Genomic DNA, 21,981 nt, shown 5'->3' on the forward strand with positions numbered 1-21,981 from the left:
TTAGGGTAATATAAGCACCTTGGTAAAATGAGATACAGGGCCGACAAAACGGGTTTTGAAGTGGGGGGGGGGGCACAATCGTCAATTCTTAAAAAAAGTCTTCTCTATCTAGAATTTTTTTTTTTTTTTTTTGCGGAAAATATAGTATTGAAAATATTGTTTCAACAAAAATAGGCTTAAATTTTGATCTTTTAAGGTGGTAGACCACTAATAAAAAAATATCCTTCAAAAATTACATTTTAGAAATTATTTTTATATAAGTTGATTAAAATTTACATTTTAATGACAATTTTTTTTTTTTTTTTTTGATTATTAAATGGCTAAAGAAATTTGGTCCCAAAAACCCCAAAATAGGGTTATTTCGTTGCGGTGAATATCTCAAAAACTATGTATGGTATCAACTTGAAATTTTTCAGACTTGCTTTTAATATAATGAAAAAGATCCTGTACCAAAACAAAAGAAAAACATTAAACAGTTTTTTTTAAATAAAAAAAACACTTCGAAAACAAAAAAAGGGGCATTTTTGACCATATTTGAACTTTAATATCTTTTTATCGAGTTATCATAATGCAATAAAAGTGGTAGGGGACATCCATAATAACTAAATGAACAACTCCTATAAATTTTGTGAAAATCAGTTAAGAGAATCAAGAGATAATTACCGCAAAGTCGTGAATTTTAAAGAACTGAGAAAAACGCATTTTAAAAAAAACACATGAAAAAAAAAGTTTTTCTTTTGATTTGCGATTTAGTTTCAATTTTAACTCTTATCAACTTAATTAAATATTTGTTTATAGTAAATAAATAAAAAGTGACAATTGACAGGATGACAATATCTTAATTTTTTTTTGCAGAGCTACATTTGAATTGTAATTCTTCTAAATTAGATAGATTTTTTTCAGCTACAACGTTTGATGATTTATGTTGGTTTCCTCTGAAGAGTCTGCGTTTCTTGCTATACCTTATTTATTTCTTTTATCTTTATTTCCCATTATTTGAGTTATTATTTAACCAAAGTATAGAAGACAGAAAATTAGCCGAAGAAAGTTGTGGTTGTTGTTAAGTAATTAGACATTTACTGAAGAAATCCGTTAAAAACCATGTAACACACTGCACCAAAAGCATTTAATAATAAACAAAAAGTAGTTTTAGAGCAGCAGTTACCACAAATGAAGTTTTTTGTCTTAATTTTAAGGTATTTTGTTGGATAACTTCCTTTTTTGCCACATAGCAATGGAATAAACAATCCATTGCTACGGACAAATTTATGAAAATGCCTAAACCGCATTATTAAAAACTGATTTTTAATAGGGTTAGCTTTATTTTTATATAAAACTAATATGAAATTCGTAATCTACGATAATTATATTACTTTAAAACTTTAAAATTGAAAAAATGATTTTTTTGATTTTTAATAGTGGTCTACCACCATTAAATTTTGTTTATAAGTTTTGTTAATAACGAATCATTATATCCCAAATATTAGTTCTAATTGTCAGGTATTTTTTTACTTATTTAATGTGCTTATAATTAATAAGCTTATATAAAGCTTATATAAAAACTTAATGAGCATGTATAAAGTGCACATATTACCAAGTAGTCTGGGTAATATGAGCACTTTTGCTACTTTTTTAAAAACTTGGAATTTACTACTAGGGAATTTAGTCAACTTTTATAGCGATTGTAAATATTTTTTTTATTTTAAATGCATTGGATTCCTTAAAATATTTCATTTCCAAAAAGATTTCAACCACTTCTGTAGCTTATTTAGTAAGATATACGTGTTTTAATATTTTCAATTCATAGAGTTTTTATGAAATATTTTCTTAAAGTATCTCGTTCAATTTTTGGCACCGAAATTATATACTTTTTTTATAATTTTTTTCTCTTGCGTAACAACTTTTTGCGTTAACAAAATTTTATTAAAAGTTTGTTAACGCGAAAAGTTGTTAAAAATTAAATCGTAAAGCAAAATTATTTGGACAATTTATAAATATAATTTTTTTTAAAAGTAGATTGTTTTAAACTTTTTCAACATAACTTAAGTTTTTAAATGGTTTAATTTATAAAACGTTAAGCGTAACAAAACTTTGAGGAGAAATATTCATTTAAATTAACTTTTATTTGAACTTTCTTTAATAATTTATCAAGTGAGAAACGTGGACCAAAATAACACCGGCAGAACACGTCGAAATACGTACAAAATAAGGATCCCAAGTACCAAACAATATTGGCGCGATATTGGGTAGCTTAGCTAAGATTGGCCAAGATATGCAATATTGGCAAACAATATTGCGCCAATATTGCTATATCAATATTGGCCAATATTAGCATACCAATATTACGCTAATATTGTGTTACTAATATTGGAACGCCAATATTGGCGCAATATTGGCATGCTAATATTGGCCCATAATGATATGCGAATATTGGTCCAATATTGTTGCCAATATTGGCCTAATATTGTTTCGTTATTATTACTCGGATATCGGCCAATATTGACATTTTTACATATTGGAACGCGTGTGTAACATTATCGGATATTCATAATGTCCTTTAGTTTTGTCCTTTAATGTCCATAGTACTCTTAATCAGGGCCATCTTATCCATTAGGCACTATAGGCACTGTGCCTAGAGCCTACGAATTTACAGGGGCCTACAAAAGAAATGAAAAAAAAAGAAATTTTAAAGTGTTTTTCATTTCATTAATAAAACAATCATACAGATGCAGCATAATATTCATAATTGATAAAAATGTTTATAATCAAACAGTATAATTAGATGACATTAACTTTTCCACTTTTGGTATTTGCAAAATCACCTATAACATCTTCAAATGTCATCTCCCGCATTACTTCATTTTCAATAGTCGGACTTGTCCCATAGTTGAACGCAGATGAAAAAGAACGTTCACCTTCTGAATTCGTGCCTAATATAGAGAGATAAATCCTAAAAGCGATATTAACATTTGGAAAACTTGCAACTAGTTTATTGTCTATTTGCAGCTTAATCTTATCAGACACCGATTTACCATCACTAAACATTTGAGAAAACAGCAAAAACTCATCGGTAAATTCGTCTTCGAGGTCTGATGGATACAACTGAATTATTGCCTTGGTTTTAGCCACTACTTCTTCACTCGACAAAGATCTGTTGTCAAGAAGAAAGTTAAACCTTTCATACAATACTTTATAGGCTGCTCTGCGTTTTTCCATTTCATTATTAAGTCTGTCTATGATAACGTAATACTGCTGAATACGGAAATTATCACTGGCACTAACATTTAAACTGGGATTACTTGTATCCATAACTTCGTCATCAAATCGCTTCCGTATTCGCTTGCGTTGTGTAGCTTCTTTGTAATCAGATTCTGTGAGATCTTTTGCCTGGCCTTCGAATGTTTTAAACTTACTGTGTGTATCATGAAAATACAGTATGAGACCATCGTACAGTTTAATGATGGTGCACAGCTCAATATCCGGCTCCTGTAAGGCTTTATTGACAATATTCGTCTTTTGAAGTAAATCTTTCCAAATCACACACATTAACGCAGTTTCAAAGTAGTCTAAATGTTTAACCAGTGAATTCGCTTCATAAACAGCTGCTGGTGGTTGATGTTTGCTGTTAGTGACTTCACATAATGCTTGACGAATTTGTAAGTAATTTGCATAGAAAGCATCACTTCTAGAGGACCACCTAGTTTCTGATAAGCTTTTTAAAACAAATACATAAAAAAATTCTTTAAGAAGTTCTTTAATTGTTGACCATTTCTTTGTTGAAGCTGAGAAAAAACTATAAACTGACTGTATGACACCAAAATAATTTACAGCTGCTGAACAACACTCCACGGCAGCTGAACCAACTAAGTTTAGGCTATGGGCAGCACATGGAACCCATTCTGCTAAATGATTAATCTCTCTGAATCTAGCTTGCACACCAGAATAAATTCCACTCATATTGCTGGCATTATCATAAGATTGTGATCGGCAATTTTTGATGTCTATTCCATGAAACTGAAGAATACCAACCACAAGATTAAATACGTATTCTCCATAATAATTTACAAAAACGTAATCATAACAAATAAAATACCTACCAAATAAAATCGTACATTTTAAAATAATACGTGGAATTCTGATAATTTCATTTTTAAATAAATGTAAACTATTGATAAATTTAAACAAACGTTTAAAACAAATAACAAACCATAGATTGCGGAATTTTTAATGGCTTTTCATGATCATAACTAAAGTAATGATAGTGAGAGAAATACAATTAATGAAATGGTTACAATTTAATTTCTTTAAGGCATAACATGTGTACAGATACAGAATAATCAAACAAACAGCGACTGTAGGCCCATTAACGACTACGTACAAAAATTAAAAAATAATGTAAATTGAATAACGAGTACATGACATTTAAATTGAAAAAAAGGCCTACAGCTACATTTTTATGCAAAGTGCCTAGAACCTACGACGCTCCAAAAAGGGCCCTGCTCTTAATTCAGCATTTACAGATTGAATCACGAGAAGAAGTAGTTGTAATTGATTTTGAAAAAGATTGTCACCATTGACCACTATCACGAGAAGAAGTGGTAAAAGTAAAGAAATCCTTTTAGTTAAAAATTTACAGATTGTATCACGAGAGGAAGTGGTTGTAATCAATTTAAAACAGATTGCATCATGAGAAGAAGTGGATAAATATTGCTGTACTACAAGTATCAAAATTGAAATAGTAAGTTATCTTTTATATGAAAATACTTGATTACATCTTTAAGATATAGTTTTTGCAGTCTATTTAATTTGTAAAAGATATTCAATTAAGTAATAAATACGTTATATATTATAGTAAATTATTTACCCTTTACTAAGTTCGTAATTTAATAAATTTTAAATAAGGTATTATTAAATTTAGATTTAGGTTAATCTAATTTTCATTTATGATCTAATTTCTTTATTTTCTAAATATTATTAGGTTTTAAATATATTTATAACCAATAACAATTTTTTAATACTGCCTATATTTATTTTTCTGGAATAACACATTGAATATATATATATATATATATATATATATATATATATATATATATATATATATATATATATATATATATATATATATATATATATATATATATATATATATATATTTATAACTATAAGCAATTTATTTCTATTTTCGCTCAAGATCCATTTTATTGAAAATTTTAACTGTAAATTGAATATTAAATTTTGGTCACCTGCTATCTGTTAAAGGTCAATATTTTCTTATTTGTTTGATGTTTATGAGCAGAAATTAAAGGAAAATGTACATTAATAAGAGTTGCTTGACATTACATTAAGGTCAATCTTTTATTTATTTTTATTTTCTACATTACAAAATGAAGAAACATGTTTAATTAATAAAGCATTTTATGATCTTTTAATAGATAGGAAAAGCTGCTAACTTGTCACCGACAAAATTGGCCAGACTTGAGGTTTATCTACTAGAGACATCACTCACGCAAAAGTAGATTGCTAAAAATGTTGGAATAAGTCAGAAATTGGTATCGAGAATCAAGTCGAAGATACAGACTGGTAAAAAATTACGAGACAACCGTGTTGGCAATTGTGGCAGAAAAAAATCAATGTCTGTGCGCGACTACAGGTACCTCATGAAATGCTGTATAAGAAACCGTAAAGCAACAAGCAAGATGTTGCAGAAAGAATTAAAAAAAAGTAATGTACATGTGAGTACCAGAACAGTCAGAAGACAATTAGTTGTGAATGGTTTTCGAGCTCAACGGCTTGCAGAAAACCAAAGCTAACTCCTGCAATGATCAAGAAACGTTTGGCATGAGGAAAGCCACACAAGAGCTTCACTGAAAACGATTGGAGTCAGGTGTATTTCATTGATGAATCATCCTTTTATATCATGGATGAGAAAGCAGTCTTTGTACGTAGGAGACCCGGTGAAGAATTTCATCCTGACTGTGTTGCAGAGACAGTAAAGCACCCAACGTATGTCATAGTCTGGTCAGTTATCTCTATTGATGGGCCTGTAAGACTGTATATTGTTGAAGGCACCATGAATCAAGTTCAATACAAGAAGGTGCTTGAGACACAACTGCTGCCTCAACTTGGCGAATGGTGTCGACGGAGACCGTTCACTTTTATGCAAGATGGAGCACCTTGTCACACTGCGAAGTCAATCAAGAAATACTTAGCTGACAACCACATTAAGCTTCTGAAGTGGCCAGGTAATTCACCTGACATGACCCCATTGAGAACCTGTGAAAGATTGTCAAAAGAAGAGTAGGAGAGATGAAACCAAAAAACAAGATGGAACTGAGCGAGGCTTTGATCAATGTCTGGCATTATGACGATAAAATCCGTAGGCTTTGCCCGAAACTTATTCATGAGATGCCTTCAAGGGTCCAGGCATTGCTTAAAAATAAGGGAAACCATACAAAATATTAACTCACATGTTTTAACTGTTCGAACTTTCATTGCCATTGTAATTTATTTCATTTTCTATTGTTACTTTTTGCATTTTTATTGTAATTTTAACTTATTCTTATTGAAAACAAAATCTTTGAAAACAAAAATCTTTGTTTTGAGTTAACGAATAATGTTCAATAACTTCTTATAGTAAAATTGTAAACTTCTATAACAAAAAAAAATTATTATTTAATTTTGAAGAAAATAAAAGTTTAAATGTAAAATCTCTTAATCTATAAGAAAGAAAGTTGTCTCTTTAATGTGAGCTAAACGCGCAGGCTTCACTAATTACCTGAGCACATTAATAACATGAGTATCCTAATCTTGAAATACGCGCAACAAATTACTCTCGGTGTTTTCAGAATTGATAATGCCGTCCGGCGGAAAAGTAAATTTCTGCCGAAAAAAGCCGTTTGCGGAAGCCTCCCGATAAATTTTAAGTGGCAAAATGTTTTTCCTTCCACCTCCAGTGGTTTTCTCCTTTTAATTGACAGCCGAAGCCAGAGTTTTTTTTTACGCAAAAAGTTTTGGAGACCGACGCTAATAGAAAGACGGAAGATATTGGTGGCCGTCTCCTGAAGCAATTTTGGATGCAATGTCATTTGGAAGCTGCCTCCTATGGTTTTTGCCTCACATCAGACTGTGGCCGAAAAGTTGGAGGCAGAAATATTTGCCTCATCATGGAGAAGTCAATAAATAACTAATTTCATGTTTGTTTTCAAGATAACGAGCAATTAAAATAATAATTACGAACTAATGTTAAAAATTTGACATCTTTAACAACTTTGACTAGGTTCATTTTATGTGATTTTATGAAAAGGTTTTGACTATTTAAAAAAATTTATTCATACAATTTTTAATATTCGAATAAAATTGTGGTAAAATTAAAATTCAAAACAAAAGTTAAAAATCGGAAATTTTACTTCCATGCCATTAACAAATAAATCAGTTCGAAAACATCGCAAGTAATCACAAACTGTTTTAAAGATATATCTTTGCGCAATGCGAGATCAAATTCAAGTGTATGTGATCATAATAATATATTATCACGTTTAGCACGTATCCTGATAATACCAACCTAGTTGACTCAAGAACGCCTCTTCTATTTGGTGATAGCGTTCACATCAAGGTACACTGTAATTCAGATTTTGAAATCTTTTAATTTTGTCCGCAGAAAATTATTTAATTTTGTCCGCAGAAAATTATTTAATTTTGTCCCCAGAAAATTATATAATTTGAATGTTCAAATTAAGTAAAATTTTGACTTTATATCAAAAGCACATTTAGAATAAGAACCAATACATATAATTTAATAAAAATTGGTGCAAATGTAGCATATGGCCACACCAAAATCTGAATAAAATTTCAGTCGAATTGGTCTACTGATTAGGCTTTTACAGAAGTTTTAGTTTATACTTTGTTAGTTTTTTGCTACCTCAAAACGTTACCTGTTGCTGTGAGATTCAATCACTATTTTCAATATGAAGATTACATCAGCGTTCTACTATGTGATATCAACAATTTTTGTTATAGTTGTTTTATTGCTACATGTACCATTTTCATTCTACACATTTACTATTTTCATTATAAAAATATTGATTTGCTATTTAAAGCGTCGTTTGAATGGGCTTATGCATAGCGTAAACATCTTAACATCCTAAAGTATAAACTACTGCCAAATAGCAAAAGATTGCAAAACCTGGCAAAAGAGCTATCAGTTGGTAAAGAAAAAATTATAACTATATAAACTTTCATTTTTAGATTATATTATTATTATATAGTATTTGATTAAATAGTAAGGTCATTGATTTTCTCTACAAGAAACTTATTCAAAATAGCTTAATACACTTTTTTAGTCAAATACTCTTTAATATTTTTACATGCAGTAATAAAATCATAAAATTCATTACTAACAGCAGTTAAGGATTAAAATGGTTGAAATGTTCATTATAAACTGTGAACTATGATTTTCTGCTGCCTTATCTAACAAATCGAATTATGGAACAATTAGATCAGTTATTATGGAACAACAAATCAATTACGCCGCATAATAATCTTTTTTTGTACTGTGGATAACTATTTAGTTGTTTATACCTTGACCAATGTTTGTAAAGGTCTTGATGAGCAGTTTCGATAGTTTGTTCACTATAGGGCCCCAAGGGGTGTCCTTTGCGACTGATGAAATCTTTGATATGGTAAAAGTTTGGGTGTAACACTTGCACCAGTTATCATTAAGTAACACCTTTTGAAATTTTCAATTGTTTTAGCAAAACCCTACTAAAAAATAAAACCGAAGCAAGCTTTTACAACTAAAGTGAAACTCTTAAATGCTTCAATTATTTTGGGAACCGAGTTTGTATCAGCAAGTTGCTGGAGCATATCTATATTTCGACTGGCCCATATGATACAGACTCAGTTAAATGTAGAGTGCACTTGGTCATTTAATAGCTTCTATCCAAGCAGTTTTAGTTATTTTGAAAGACGACTACGACTTCTATAAGGAGATGCGATTCCATTGGTGAGATTATTTCCAAATTGGAACATTGTCAGGCCCACTGATGATTATCTTTTGAATGACATTGCCAAACAACTTTGCACAATCAACAAGCCCACCAGATTGCTGAAAAGACTCGAGGCTAGATTTTATTGAGCCCAGTGTTCGCAAGTTTCCAGATTTGGCAAGATACTTTTTTTTATTTGACGCTGCACCAAATAGGGTGCATACTTAAAAGGGTGAAGACCACAAATTATATTTGTGAATTTCATATCGCAAGCCAAAATTAGTTTAACTTCATTTGCTTTAATTAGTGACCAGATTTGTTTAATGTTAGAGAGAGTTTCTGGCAAATCTTCTGATACTGCAATAAGAATTTGTCTCTCAACTCAAGTGTTTTCCCAGTCCTTTGAGTGAGAGATTGTTTTTGAGGCGGTGAGCTGGTATCAAGATTTAACGCAGTATCAACAATGCCTCGACAAACTTTGATAAAACCTTTACCATTATCAATTCTGAGCGTAAAAAAAAATATCCACCAGAAACTTTGCAAGATTGAATAAAATGATTCACAAGACTCGATAAATCATTGCAGTGAGCAACAACCCAAACTGTCCATGAATCTCCTTTTCCGTCGGTAATTTTTAAATCACTGCAGGTGAAGAAATTACTCAAGTGTTGACGTGCTCTTAAGAAATACTTATAAAAATTTGGCTCTACCAATATATATATATATATATATATATATATATATATATATATATATATATATATATATATATATATATATATATATATATATATATATATATATATATATATATATATATATTTTAACTTATTGGAGTGGATTTTAAAAAATCATGGTTCTATAGAACTTTCTCCTGTTGAGTGCTCCATGGCCTACATAAAGTATACGGCCTAATATTCCGTATTTTTGCCCAAAAAAAATAGAAGGCCATTAAAAAAATAAAAACGCTATAAAATCAAAACAAACAAATAAGAAACATTTTTATTCTTGCAACTATTTTTTAGTCAGCAGAAATTTTTTTTTTAATAGAAATAAATTTTTATTTAATAAAAATTGACTTTGCCCAAAAAATTGTTTATACAATTTGTTATTCCACATTAATAAAAACATCTTATGTTAACTTTATATTTATATTAACTAAAAAAAAATAACACTATAAACTAACTATAACGTCCACCCAATTTTTATCAGTAATTACTTTTTTTTAATATTAAAAAATATATTAGTTATATATAAAATATATTACTGTAATATATAAAACTGGTTTGTTAGAGATTTATTCTTAGTATCAAATGCTTAGAAAAAAGTAAGTTTTTATTAAGCAAAATAAATTCAAAACAAACTGAGTCGTTATTCAGAATAATAAATCAGTATTAATAATAACATTAGAAGTAAAATAAAAAATTAAATAAGATTCACAAACATAAATTGTCAATATATTGTTTAACTGTTAACATTTACTTAACCATTTATTAACTTTTTGCTATATAACCTGTGATATGGATATAGAAGATGCCTTCTCTACTACTTCTGACAGAGATATCTTTAAAAAGGATGACTGGAATCAAATATTTGTTGAAAAAATATTTTTAATTGGTGATTTATTTGATATCACCATTCTTTAAACAAACTTTTAATTTTAGTGACTTTAGGAGCACAAAAGTAACCAAAAGTTAAACTCATCTACTTATGCTGTCCGAACTTACTGACACAATTATAATCATAACTTAAAAGATCTTTAATTAAAAAGAATTATTTAATTACTGCAACTGAGCAGACAGATTTCTATTAGATTTTTATCTGCAATGCCATAGCTAATTAAAGTTTAGGTTTTTATCATTTTTTTTAAATTTTCCTCAAATTAACACTTTATTTGTAAGTTTTGAGGTTTTTTATAAATCTGCTGTTAAAATAATTTCTTGTTTAAAACATCATCTTTGAATTTAGTATACTCAAATTGAAGAAGTCTGGATAGTTTACCACATTTTAAAGCTCCATAAAATAAACTTTTTTATTTAAAATTGTGTGCTCAATATTTTTTATTATTTACAATGTTAAACGTTCTGGAACAGAAATGACCAGATGACCAATTACAAGAATCAATTACAAGAAGTTTATAATCTTTTATTAAACAGGATCTTTTAGCATGTTATCCTTGTTTTATTAGGCAGGATCTTTCAGCCAGTTCTTATTGTTTTATTAAGCAGGATTTTTTTACCCTGCTCTTCTTCTTTTAAAGTATTTTTTGCTTGAAAATGTTTTACACATATAACAGATGAGTTATTTCGTATACAGTCTAGCATATTTACAAATAACTCTATTGTTTAAACTTTTTATAGTTCGTAAATATTCATTTATATTGACAAAACTTTTTATGGTTTTTAATTCTTCATTGACATTAAATCAAAATACTATCACTACATCTTGCTTTAAATTGTTTAATATATAGCCAACAAGACAACATTCAATATTATTTGTTCTACAAACAGAACTTTTAGTTTATATTGTACAATTGTTACACTTTCATTCAAAACCACAAAAAAACTGACCTTCTAATTTTCAGCAAAAATGCAGAATATTAGGCCGTATACTTAAGGTAGGTCACGAGTGTACATAGAAAAAAAACTGTATGAAAGTGCCACCGACTTGACTAGCTGAAACTCAAGTGCATTTTTTAATAATTGTCACTCCTAATTTAAATATGAAGCCACTACTATTTTTAGTGCAGAAAAAAGTGTGAGCATTAGTTTATCCGTGCATTACAATTTGGAAAAATCCTTTACGGAATTACTCCATGGAATTTTATGGGTGTTCCATGGAATTCCATGGAAAAACCAAAGAATTCTTTGAGTAAACCTTGGTTTTCCCATGAAAAATAAAATTCGATGGAATTTCTCTGGGGGAATTTCAAAGAAAGTTGAAATCCTATGAAGTTTTCATGGGTGAACCATGTTTTTTTTTTTAAAGCTTATGTTGCACAATTGCTTTAACTAATTCTCGTTTAAAGAACGTAACTCTTAGAGTTACAATCCTTTGTAACTTGAGTAAATAATTTTTTTTGCATTCTTAAGTTTTTCTGTATTTAATGAGATTATAACTTATATGTTATTTATAATGCATTAAATTTAATATAACTCAAACTAAACATACAGATTAATTAAATACAAAAAAACAGAATAATATAAATTTTATATACATAGAATATTGTAAATATATAATGCATCGTAATATGATATTATCAGAGATGTACCGCCTTAAAGTGACATAAGAGACCCTTAAGATCCCTTAAGGGTTAAGGGTATATTATGGGCAAATTTGTTTTTGACTTTTTTTTTTTATCAATATGCATTTATAATAGCTTATATTACTTTTTTGATAAAGTTAAGTTTATATTAATCAAATTTAAACATTAGGGTTTGTTTAGGGCAATTCCTAATAAGGGATCGGATAGGGCAAAATCAGGGCTAGCCCTTAGTCGACTTAAATTTTAAGGAATTTTAAAACTCGGAAGAAAAAGAAATTACGGAATGATTTTTGTAAATGCGCTGTTTTTATAAGCATGGTTTTGTGTATCATGGCGTGGTAGTTGTCAAAAAGCTTTAATTTAATAATAAAAAAATAGTTTAATAAAAAAGATGCAATTTGTCAATCGTAGCATGGTAATTGTTTATCCTTATCCTTCCAGTTAAATTGGTATAGGTATTTATACTCTGTCTAATATCATTGTAACTAGTGTGAAGATCGTAAATAAATGTATTCGTTTTAATAATGTCAATGAGTACATTATTGTACCATTTGCAAATAGTATATTCAAGGGTTGACTCTCAATGACTGTGTAATGACTCAATCATTTTAATTTAATGATAATTTTGTTTTTATATCATAGTAGATTTTATATTGTAAATATTTAAATAAAATAATACTTAAACAATTTGAATTGTATTTAATCCATACACTTCATACATCTTCTGATGACTCAAATTTTGATACAGATTTTTGTTTGAGTGATTGGTTTTATTTATTGCAACAGTTTAGATAGTTTGTTTAGTAATTTTTCATCTATAAATAATTTTGATATTTTAGGTACAACGTATACTGCTGTTAAATCAGCTTTAAAGCCTCAGCCACCGCACAATGGGCCAGTGACTGGAAAAAAGTATAAAAACCAAAATCAGAATTTTGATTTCTAAATGGTTTCAAACAATTATAAAAATATTATAAAACAATTTAAAACCGTTTATATACACTTAAAGTTTTAATGAATATACTAATGCTGTGGTTGAAGTCGACGCGTATGTAAATTAGAAAAAAAAAATGATGAAGAGAAAATGTTGTTTAAAAAATCGATGGAAATAAATAAAATTTACATAAAATATTGCGCTTTTTAAAATATTATATTATAACTCTATATATTATCTGGATTTTAAAAGTTGTTAGACTAAAATTGGTAAGTAATTAACATATTTATAGCAACCTTAAATATGCTTAATATATATATATATATATATATATATATATATATATATATATATATATATATATATATATATATATATATATATATATATATATATATATATATATATATATATATACAGTTGCGTCAAAAAGTAACTGGACAAACACCTTTTTGGTTATATTGATTGGCTCAAAAGTAATTGGACAAACTAAATATGTCGTTTAAAAAAAAACTTTCTCAACAAAGGATAAATTTTCAGCATTTTTTATGAAGATTTCTGTTAAATAGCATATATAATGTTACATAGTGTCATACTCTGATACATAATGCATATAATCTGTGCATAAACCTAGTATTTCGTTGGAAAACCTTTTGCCGCAACGACAGCATTAAATCTAGGTGGCATAGAATAAACCAAATTAATTAAAACATCAATTGGTATTTCCTCCCAAGTGCGCTTAATCAATTCAAACAAATCGTGCTGATTAGATTTTTTCCGAACTCTAATTTTTCTCTTATTTTTCTCTAAATAACATGACCAAACCATTACTGAACCACCACTATGCTTTACTGTAGGAACTTGGTACTTAACATCATTTTGAAGACCTATTGGACGTTGAACATATTTCATACCATTGGTTTGCTGTCCAATTTAGATATTTTTTAGCAAATTTTAACTGTGCTCTACGATTTTTGCTGAAACAAAAGGTTTTTTAACAGGACGACAGCCAAAAAGGTTGTTTTGTCTTAGGTAACGCTTTACTGTTGCATAAGAGCAAGAAATTTGATGTGACTGTGTAAATTCTCTATGAATTTCTTTAGCACTCTTGCGCGGATCTGCCTTTGACAATCTTACTACAACATTATCTTGGCGAAAAGCTGTTGATTTTGGGCGTCCTGACTTTGTTGAAATTGGAAGTGACTCTGTTGTTGAAAAACTTTTAATGTATAACCAACTGTTGATCGTGGAATGTTCACATCTATTGAAATTTGTTGCACAGTCTTACCGTTATTAGATGCTTGTACAACCAACTTTTTCACTGCCTCGCTTAAATGTTTATTATGTCTCATTGCAAATTATTGATCATTGAATGTTTTTATAAAAATCTGCCTTCAGATAGTTTTTATAAAATTCTGCCTTAAAATAGTCTTAGTTATATCAACGTTGTTAGAATTCAGTTTGTCCAATTACTTTTGAGCCAATCATTTCCATTCTTTTTGCAAAATTTTGAGTAATTACTCCCAAAAGGGAATTCTGAAAAGGTGTTTGTCCAATTACTTTTGGACGCTACTGTATACATAAATATATGGAAAATGTCTCAGCTTAATTTCTCAAATTAGGCTCAGACCAAATTTGCAACGCGTTCAGCGATTCATTTTTAAAATATTTCTGTTTCTTTTGTCTTTTTGTTTTATTTTTTTCATTTTGTCAGAACATGTTTAAGTATTTATGTTCGAAAAATATCTTTACTCGACATATAAGTATATAGCGAAACAATTTTTTTGTAATAATTTTAATTGTATGATTTAGTTATGGTTTTAAAATTACATAAGATTATTTGTGTACTAATGTACACAAATAATCTTATGTAAAATCTCGAGATTATACATAAAATTATAATATTCTTATTTATAATCTCGAGCCATATTTAATTTTTTGACCTCATATTGAAGAAAGCTGCTGTTTAATATGAAATTAAGAAAATATTTTGGCTTTTTTCTATTCAAGTTTATTTTGGATAATTTTTTTTTTTTTTGCAAGATGTAGTGAAACCTGTTTTAGTATCATTATTATTTTTTTTTTTTGTACTAGGTAATCTTGTACTTTTAGCACCAAAAAACTTTTAGAGTTAAAGTTTTTGGTAAAAAAAATTTCGGGTCTGTGTGTATATTGGGAATAGGAATAGAATTATTTAATTTAAGATTGTAAGACTTATTAGGTCTGGAATTAAGAGATAGTAGACTGTAGGCTGAAGTTTCCTAAAACCTATTTAACACTATTGATATAAGTTCTTTACTCTGCTCTAGAGCAACTGCTTCAGAAAATTTCTTTAAAGCTGTTCTTCGGCTCTTCCAAACATTCTTCTTAAATTATACTTGATTTATTTGCTGTAATAATATAAGTTTGATATTATCTCTGAAACTAAAAAAAGATAACGTGAAGTGTTTTTGATAAGCTGTAGGTGGGGCGACACCAATTTTTCTTTAGAAAGTATAATTTCTTTAGGTTCAAAATCAACGTCACTATTTAATCTTTGACAGTGTTTTCTTTATTGTAACCCAACACTCATTTCATTCATTGGGTGACAATATTTTCATGGAGGTAGCTAAAAGTAAAAGTTATTTATATAATTTTTTTTTTTTTAATTTTATTTAGATGCCCCAAAAAAAAACATAACGGTTTTATCACAGAACACCGCGGATGAGAATTTAATTAGAAGTTCACACCACCTTCCAAACCGATGTCGCAAAACTTGTTCAGAGGTGGGGTTTGAACCACGGATCCTTTGTTTCTGATGCAAGTGCGCTATCACTGCGCCACGGCTACTCTCAAAATTTGAAATGATTTTTCAAGGGCTTGGAATTATAAACATTTTTTTTTTTACAAATACAGTTGAGACCAGATCCCAAGTTCTTAAAAGCTATTAAGGCTATATACATTCTATATTGAAAATTAACGTGGATTTTCAATTTTCTTAAAGTGACCTATCTGTTCATATTGACTCATAGTGTGCATTTAAAACCTAAAGACATGAAAGTAAACAATAGTCGTTTCAAAAAATATATTATGATAATAGCTTTCTTACAAACTGATAAGATTTTTTTTGAACTTTTCACAAAGTGTGTTTTAATAATTAAGGTTATACTTTTATTCTTAAATAACCTTCTTTCATTAAACGAGATTTCGGTCTACATTTGGGATCATTAACTTTGCTAACATCTTAAACAACTTCTAGCTCTGACATTGTGTTTGTTTCAACAAAGTTAAACTAATCCATTATTTTAAATAATTCAGTAAGTAAAGTCCAATATTAATTTAAACCTTTATAAGCCATACTAAATAGATGCTAACTAAGAAAAAATACCGTTGAATAAACGTAACTAATATCTTCAAGCAAGATTGCGGCTATAGGTGATTGAGGTAAACAACTTTCAAGCATGAAGCAAACTTAAATTATGTATATGTTAATGTCAAACATAAATGATTTGCAAAAAATCGCAGCGATCAAAGCCTGGGAACAAAAATATACAAAGCATTTAGGACCTAAAAGAACACAACGCAAATGTTGTGCGTTAACATAGATATGCTCATTCATGTAAGATGACACCTTAACACCATACAATTAGTTAATACACCTAATGAGCAATATATGAAAATAATTTATTTGTTTTATGTACTTAATTTTATTTTTATTTCAGAATAAGAATAATAAATCAAACACCATGTATTGTTTAATGTAAACGAAAAAAAGAATACAAGTCTATAAAAAAAAAAATTTAATTTACAATTTTATTTATCATAAAAAACAGAAAACGTCCGTCAAAAGTTTCAAATTTATATAAATTACAGATAAAATAAAAACGTTGATATGTCCGATGATATATAACTAAATAATCTCAAAACTTAAATGATTTGGACCTAGGATTATATGTAGTTTGTGACCTCTAATAGTTTTCTGTAACTTTAACGCATATTAAGTAGAAAGAACTTGTTGAGGTCTTTGATTAAATGCTATAATTATATAAAGTTTTAATCAAAGTTCTAAAAAGTTTTACATATTATATAACATATAAACTATTTGCATTATATACAATATGTATATACAATGATTGTATGCATGCAAACGTTATAAATGTTACACATTAGTTTCTATTATTTATATATCATTGGTCATGTAAACCAAAATCACAATGTTCTTTTAAAAATGTCTTTAAATTCAGCTTTAAATCATTTGGCTTTCTTCGCTAAAAAAAACTATAAGCACTTAAACATTAGGAAAATAGCGTTTTTTATAAATTTTTGTAATAATTTTTAAAGAGATTTGTGTTTATAGCATCAAAAAATTTTCTTGAGAAAAATATTTTGACATTAAAAAAAAAAAGATATTATGCAGGTTTTCACCAATGCTTATATGGTTTTTGTCAATGAAAATACGTACGCCCTCAAAAATATATGTGCCTAATATTAAAACAAAACTAGCAGGGCGCTTATGAAACAATATTAAAAAATATTATAAAAGTTAATAACACAAAACAAAAAAAATAAACAGTCACTTGTAGTCTTAAAAAAAACATCTACCAATATTTACTTAGTATGTGTTTAGTATATTTATACTGTATGTATATTTTTTTCAAACACAAAATTTTAAATCTTAGAACTCTACAACCAACAAAAAATAAAACATACTTTTTAAAATAACGTTTAATCAAATAATATACTATCTGATATTGAAGCAATCAATTTAATCGCTCATTAGACAACAACATAGGCATGCCATGCATAGAGCACCGAGTGCACAATCTTCAGCAGTTGTGTCAGCTTTTTTTTGATGAACATACACTTGTTGTGGAGGCTGCTGCATTATCAAAGTTGTGTTGGTAGGTTGTGCAGGATATGGACCTGTCTGTTGATATCCCGGGTAACCAGAAGGCGGATAACCTGGTTGCTGTGGAGGATATCCAGGTTGAGCAACTGGATAACCTGGCTGTGACACAGGATAACCAGGTGGAGGCCCTTGGAATCCAGGTGCAGGATAACCTGAAACAGGGTAAGCAGGCGGCTGTTGATTGTAAGGAGGAGGATTTGAGAATCCTTGATATGGTTCTTTTTGTGGTGGAGGATAATAAGGATTTGTTGGTGGTGGTGGTGCTGTCATCTGTAGCAAATAAAATTATACGGTTTAACAATTTAAAATAGGTTGAGAAAAATTTATTTCAAAACCAACACTTAAAATGCCAGATCTAACAAGTCTTACAACCCCAAATTAATAAATTTCCATTCTCACACCCAATAGAAACACACCCCAATAAATTTGTCCTAATCATAGATGCTAGTAAAAACTGTTTTTTTATCTTTTAAAAGTGTGTTTATAAGTTAAGCAAATTTTTCTAATCTCACTTGGAATAAAGTATTTCACATCAAAATAAATATAACTTATAGTTATAGTTTAACAAGTTAGGAAGAAGAATTTATTAAAAAAGACAATAAAAAAAGTTGAAGGAATATTTCAGCCATATCCATTCATTTCAAACTTATCTCTTCGAAATCAAACTTATGAAGTCTGCTATAAATAGGTTTCATATTGACTATTTAAGAACTTTGCTAAAAGCAAACACTATAAATAGAGGATTTTGAACTAATCTTTATTCAAACATTTACATGCAAAAACATAAGATTTAATATATTTGCCCATATATTATTTAAAAAAATTTCAATTTTATAACGAAACATTTGAAAAATATACCATTTAGAAAATATTTACGAGTCTTTAAACTTTAGCAATTTTTATTTACAATAAATAAAAATTGCTAAAGTTTTTTAGCTGTTTTCTGAAAGAATTTTTTATAAAAATGAGTAAAATATCGGACCAAAAATAAATTGACATCTTTTTTCCAGAAATATTTCAGATTACCCCATTAATTTCTTTGTAAAAATAATATTTTACAACAATGCTTTATTTATCATATGATATCGAAAAGAATCATTATTATCAATATCATTAAAATAAACTAATTAAAGCCAGAAGGGAATTAGATTAAGACATTGTTGAACCGCATTGATTGCGCAACGGAAACATCCCTTTTGGGGCAACTTTAGGGGTAAAAAGTTGGTCACAATTGATAACTCTAAAACACTATGAACTATATATGGATGGTTAGTAAATTTTATGCTCATCAATATTTATAATTGAAAAAATGATTTGAAAACCTTTTAAAACTAATTTTTTGTTTTAAAAGAGTAAATTTGATTCGATGCTTTTCCACGGTAAACTTTGTTTTTAAAACATAACCTTTTGCTGCGCAAAATCTCTCAATAAATAGGACAAAAGCTTATTTATAAATAAATAGCTTATATGTAAATAAGAAAAAAAGCTTAAATGTGAAAAGAAATAAATTTTTAAAAAATAATTTTGTAACTCGAATATAAATTTCTTAAAAAAGCAATGTGGGATAAGTAGCAGTCATAACCATGACAGCCAATGCACAAAGACATGCACTTTAATCCATTTTTTCTGCAAGAATAAATATTAGCCCTGCGTATGTTTCTTGACAGAGTTTGACAATTACAGCGAATCACTTATAGCATATTAGATGGTGTTACATCCTTGTCTGTTGGTATAGGGAGAAATCAATCATTTTTTAAATTTCATCCCCAATCTTTGGGATCCAAGTTTTAAGATTTATATAGCATTTTCCATTCAACAACATGTAGATAAACCAAAGACCATAAAAATAAGCAGCACGATCTGTGGCTGGTAGCTTTCTTGCTTAATAATTCCCTCACAAACCATTTGTTTATATTTTGAAAACTGAGAAATAATACTATGAAAATATGACATTTTCTTTCAAAATGTTGAATGATGTAGATTAACAAATTTAAAATAATCATTCAAACATCAACCTAATTTTCTTTAACAAAGAACTTCTTTTTTGGTTGCCCAGTAATCAAAAAATATTTCAGATATTGCATGCTATTCAATTTTTTCAGAAATTTTTAAAAACTAGGTTTTCTTTTTCCCACTATTGCAGATGTTGAGTCACATCCTGCCATGCATGAACAAATAAAAGATGTTTTTTAAAATCCATTACTTAAGATTGAGCAGCTATTATAACCCAGAGTTTTTTTTTTTTTTTTTTTTGTGTTCTTGATAAAAAAAAAATTACATTGAACAAAAGTAAAATTAATTGTGATTTGTTGTGCGAATTTGATAAAAAACGCTCTTGTGAGTATGGTACCTGACTATTTTCTGAAACGACAAGATTTTGTGAAAAGCCTTTAAATTTCGTTCGCATGATGAGTTCATGAAAAATATTGAAAATACTTATGATAACCATCAAATATAAGACTCTTATATTATATATTTGATATACTATATTATATTTAATATATAATTATATTATATTATATTTTAATATATTATATATATTTAGATATATTATATATTAAAAATTATGTCACCTCTTAAAGAAGTGACATAATTTTTTTTATATAGCTGACATAGATCTCAAAAATTTCTATAAACCTCATATCTTTGTTCTAAAGAACTTTGTGAAGTAAGGAACCTCCGCCAGTACATATTTGTACTAACTTACATTTGTATTTGATTTAAATTCATCATCAGAAAGAATCACTTTGTGCAAAGATGACTTGTTTGCTTTCAGATTTAGATCATTTTTAAACAATGATTAAGCTCAAAACCAAAGTATAGTTCAACATTACTCTCTCTTTCTGCAATTGCCTTTTAAAAAGAAGTGTTGAATCGATACAACGATTAAACTGTCTAGTTTTATGCTATAGGTCAAAACAGTGTTCTGTCTTGACCTAACAGTGTTCTGTCTTGACCTAATGCCAAAATGGCAAATGTAATCTATGTTCACCAACTTTATGATTGTGTTCTCCTTAAATCTCTTTTGCAGTGTGAGCTCAGTAACCAACTGTAAAAGTTAAATTCAACTTAATCTCTAGTATTCTATTAGATGTAATATTTTTCCTAATGCATTTCCAAAATATTCCCATTAACTGCTTACAGAAAGTAACTTTTTCTTATAACAACTCTAGAAGAGATCAGGATCACCTTGCTACTGTCATGTAACCCAGTACAACCTGCCTACTGCCTTGTAGAGTTTTTTTTAGGCATTGGCTAGGAGAAATAAACTACAACTTAAAAGTCTCCAACCTTGGGGCTCTAAGTAAAGACAAGAGTTAGCATCTCGATAAAATACTTATCTTGGGCAGATGTTAACTACATCCAGCTAAAATTCCTTTGCCTTGGGGCTCTTGGTTAAGTAAAGGCTAGAGATGAGTCTTGATAAAAAAATTTAAAATCTTGGGACAAAATTTTTTAGCATCTTGGGCAGATGTTAACTGCACCCAGCTATTGTCTTGTAGAAGACTTAGGCAAACACTTTAGGGGTAAGCAGAAATAATTCTCTTAATGAGTGTACAGCTCTAAAATTCAGTTTATTGGTTCTAAGGCCGACTGATGAAGGTTTCTCAAACTCTATGGTAGTTTTCAGAGAGGCTTATTCCACCAACAGCTGTAAAATATCAGGGTCAAGGTAACAACATCAGTTTTTGATATGTCTAATAACATCTGTCCAACAACATCTGTAAATTTAATGAGGTATATAATAACATCTGCCCAACAACATCTAAAATTTCATTGATATCTAATAACGTCTGCGCAAAAATTAAATGAATAAATATTTTTTTGTACATCTGTAATATTACAGATGTAGTTACATCTTTTAAATTATCAAAGTGTAATAACATCTGTGCAACTATATATTTGG

At 28.7% G+C, this 21,981-nt stretch overlaps 1 protein-coding gene across 2 annotated transcripts in view; it reads right to left on the reverse strand.

The window, feature by feature from the left end:
* The window catches only part of LOC100214274 (uncharacterized), a 67,634-nt gene that overhangs the window by 35,879 nt on the left and 9,774 nt on the right, over positions 1–21,981 (reverse strand). The window contains exon 2 of one of the 2 annotated variants that reach the window (XM_065814172.1): positions 18,191–18,344. In XM_065814172.1, coding sequence (XP_065670244.1) covers positions 18,191–18,344 — 154 coding nt within the window. Of the gene's footprint in view, positions 1–16,902; positions 18,345–21,981 lie in introns of those variants that run through there. The other variant, XM_065814173.1, reaches the window with a different exon arrangement.

This window comes from Hydra vulgaris, chromosome 12, assembly GCF_038396675.1.
Source record: "Hydra vulgaris chromosome 12, alternate assembly HydraT2T_AEP".
Taxonomy (NCBI): domain Eukaryota; kingdom Metazoa; phylum Cnidaria; class Hydrozoa; order Anthoathecata; family Hydridae; genus Hydra; species Hydra vulgaris.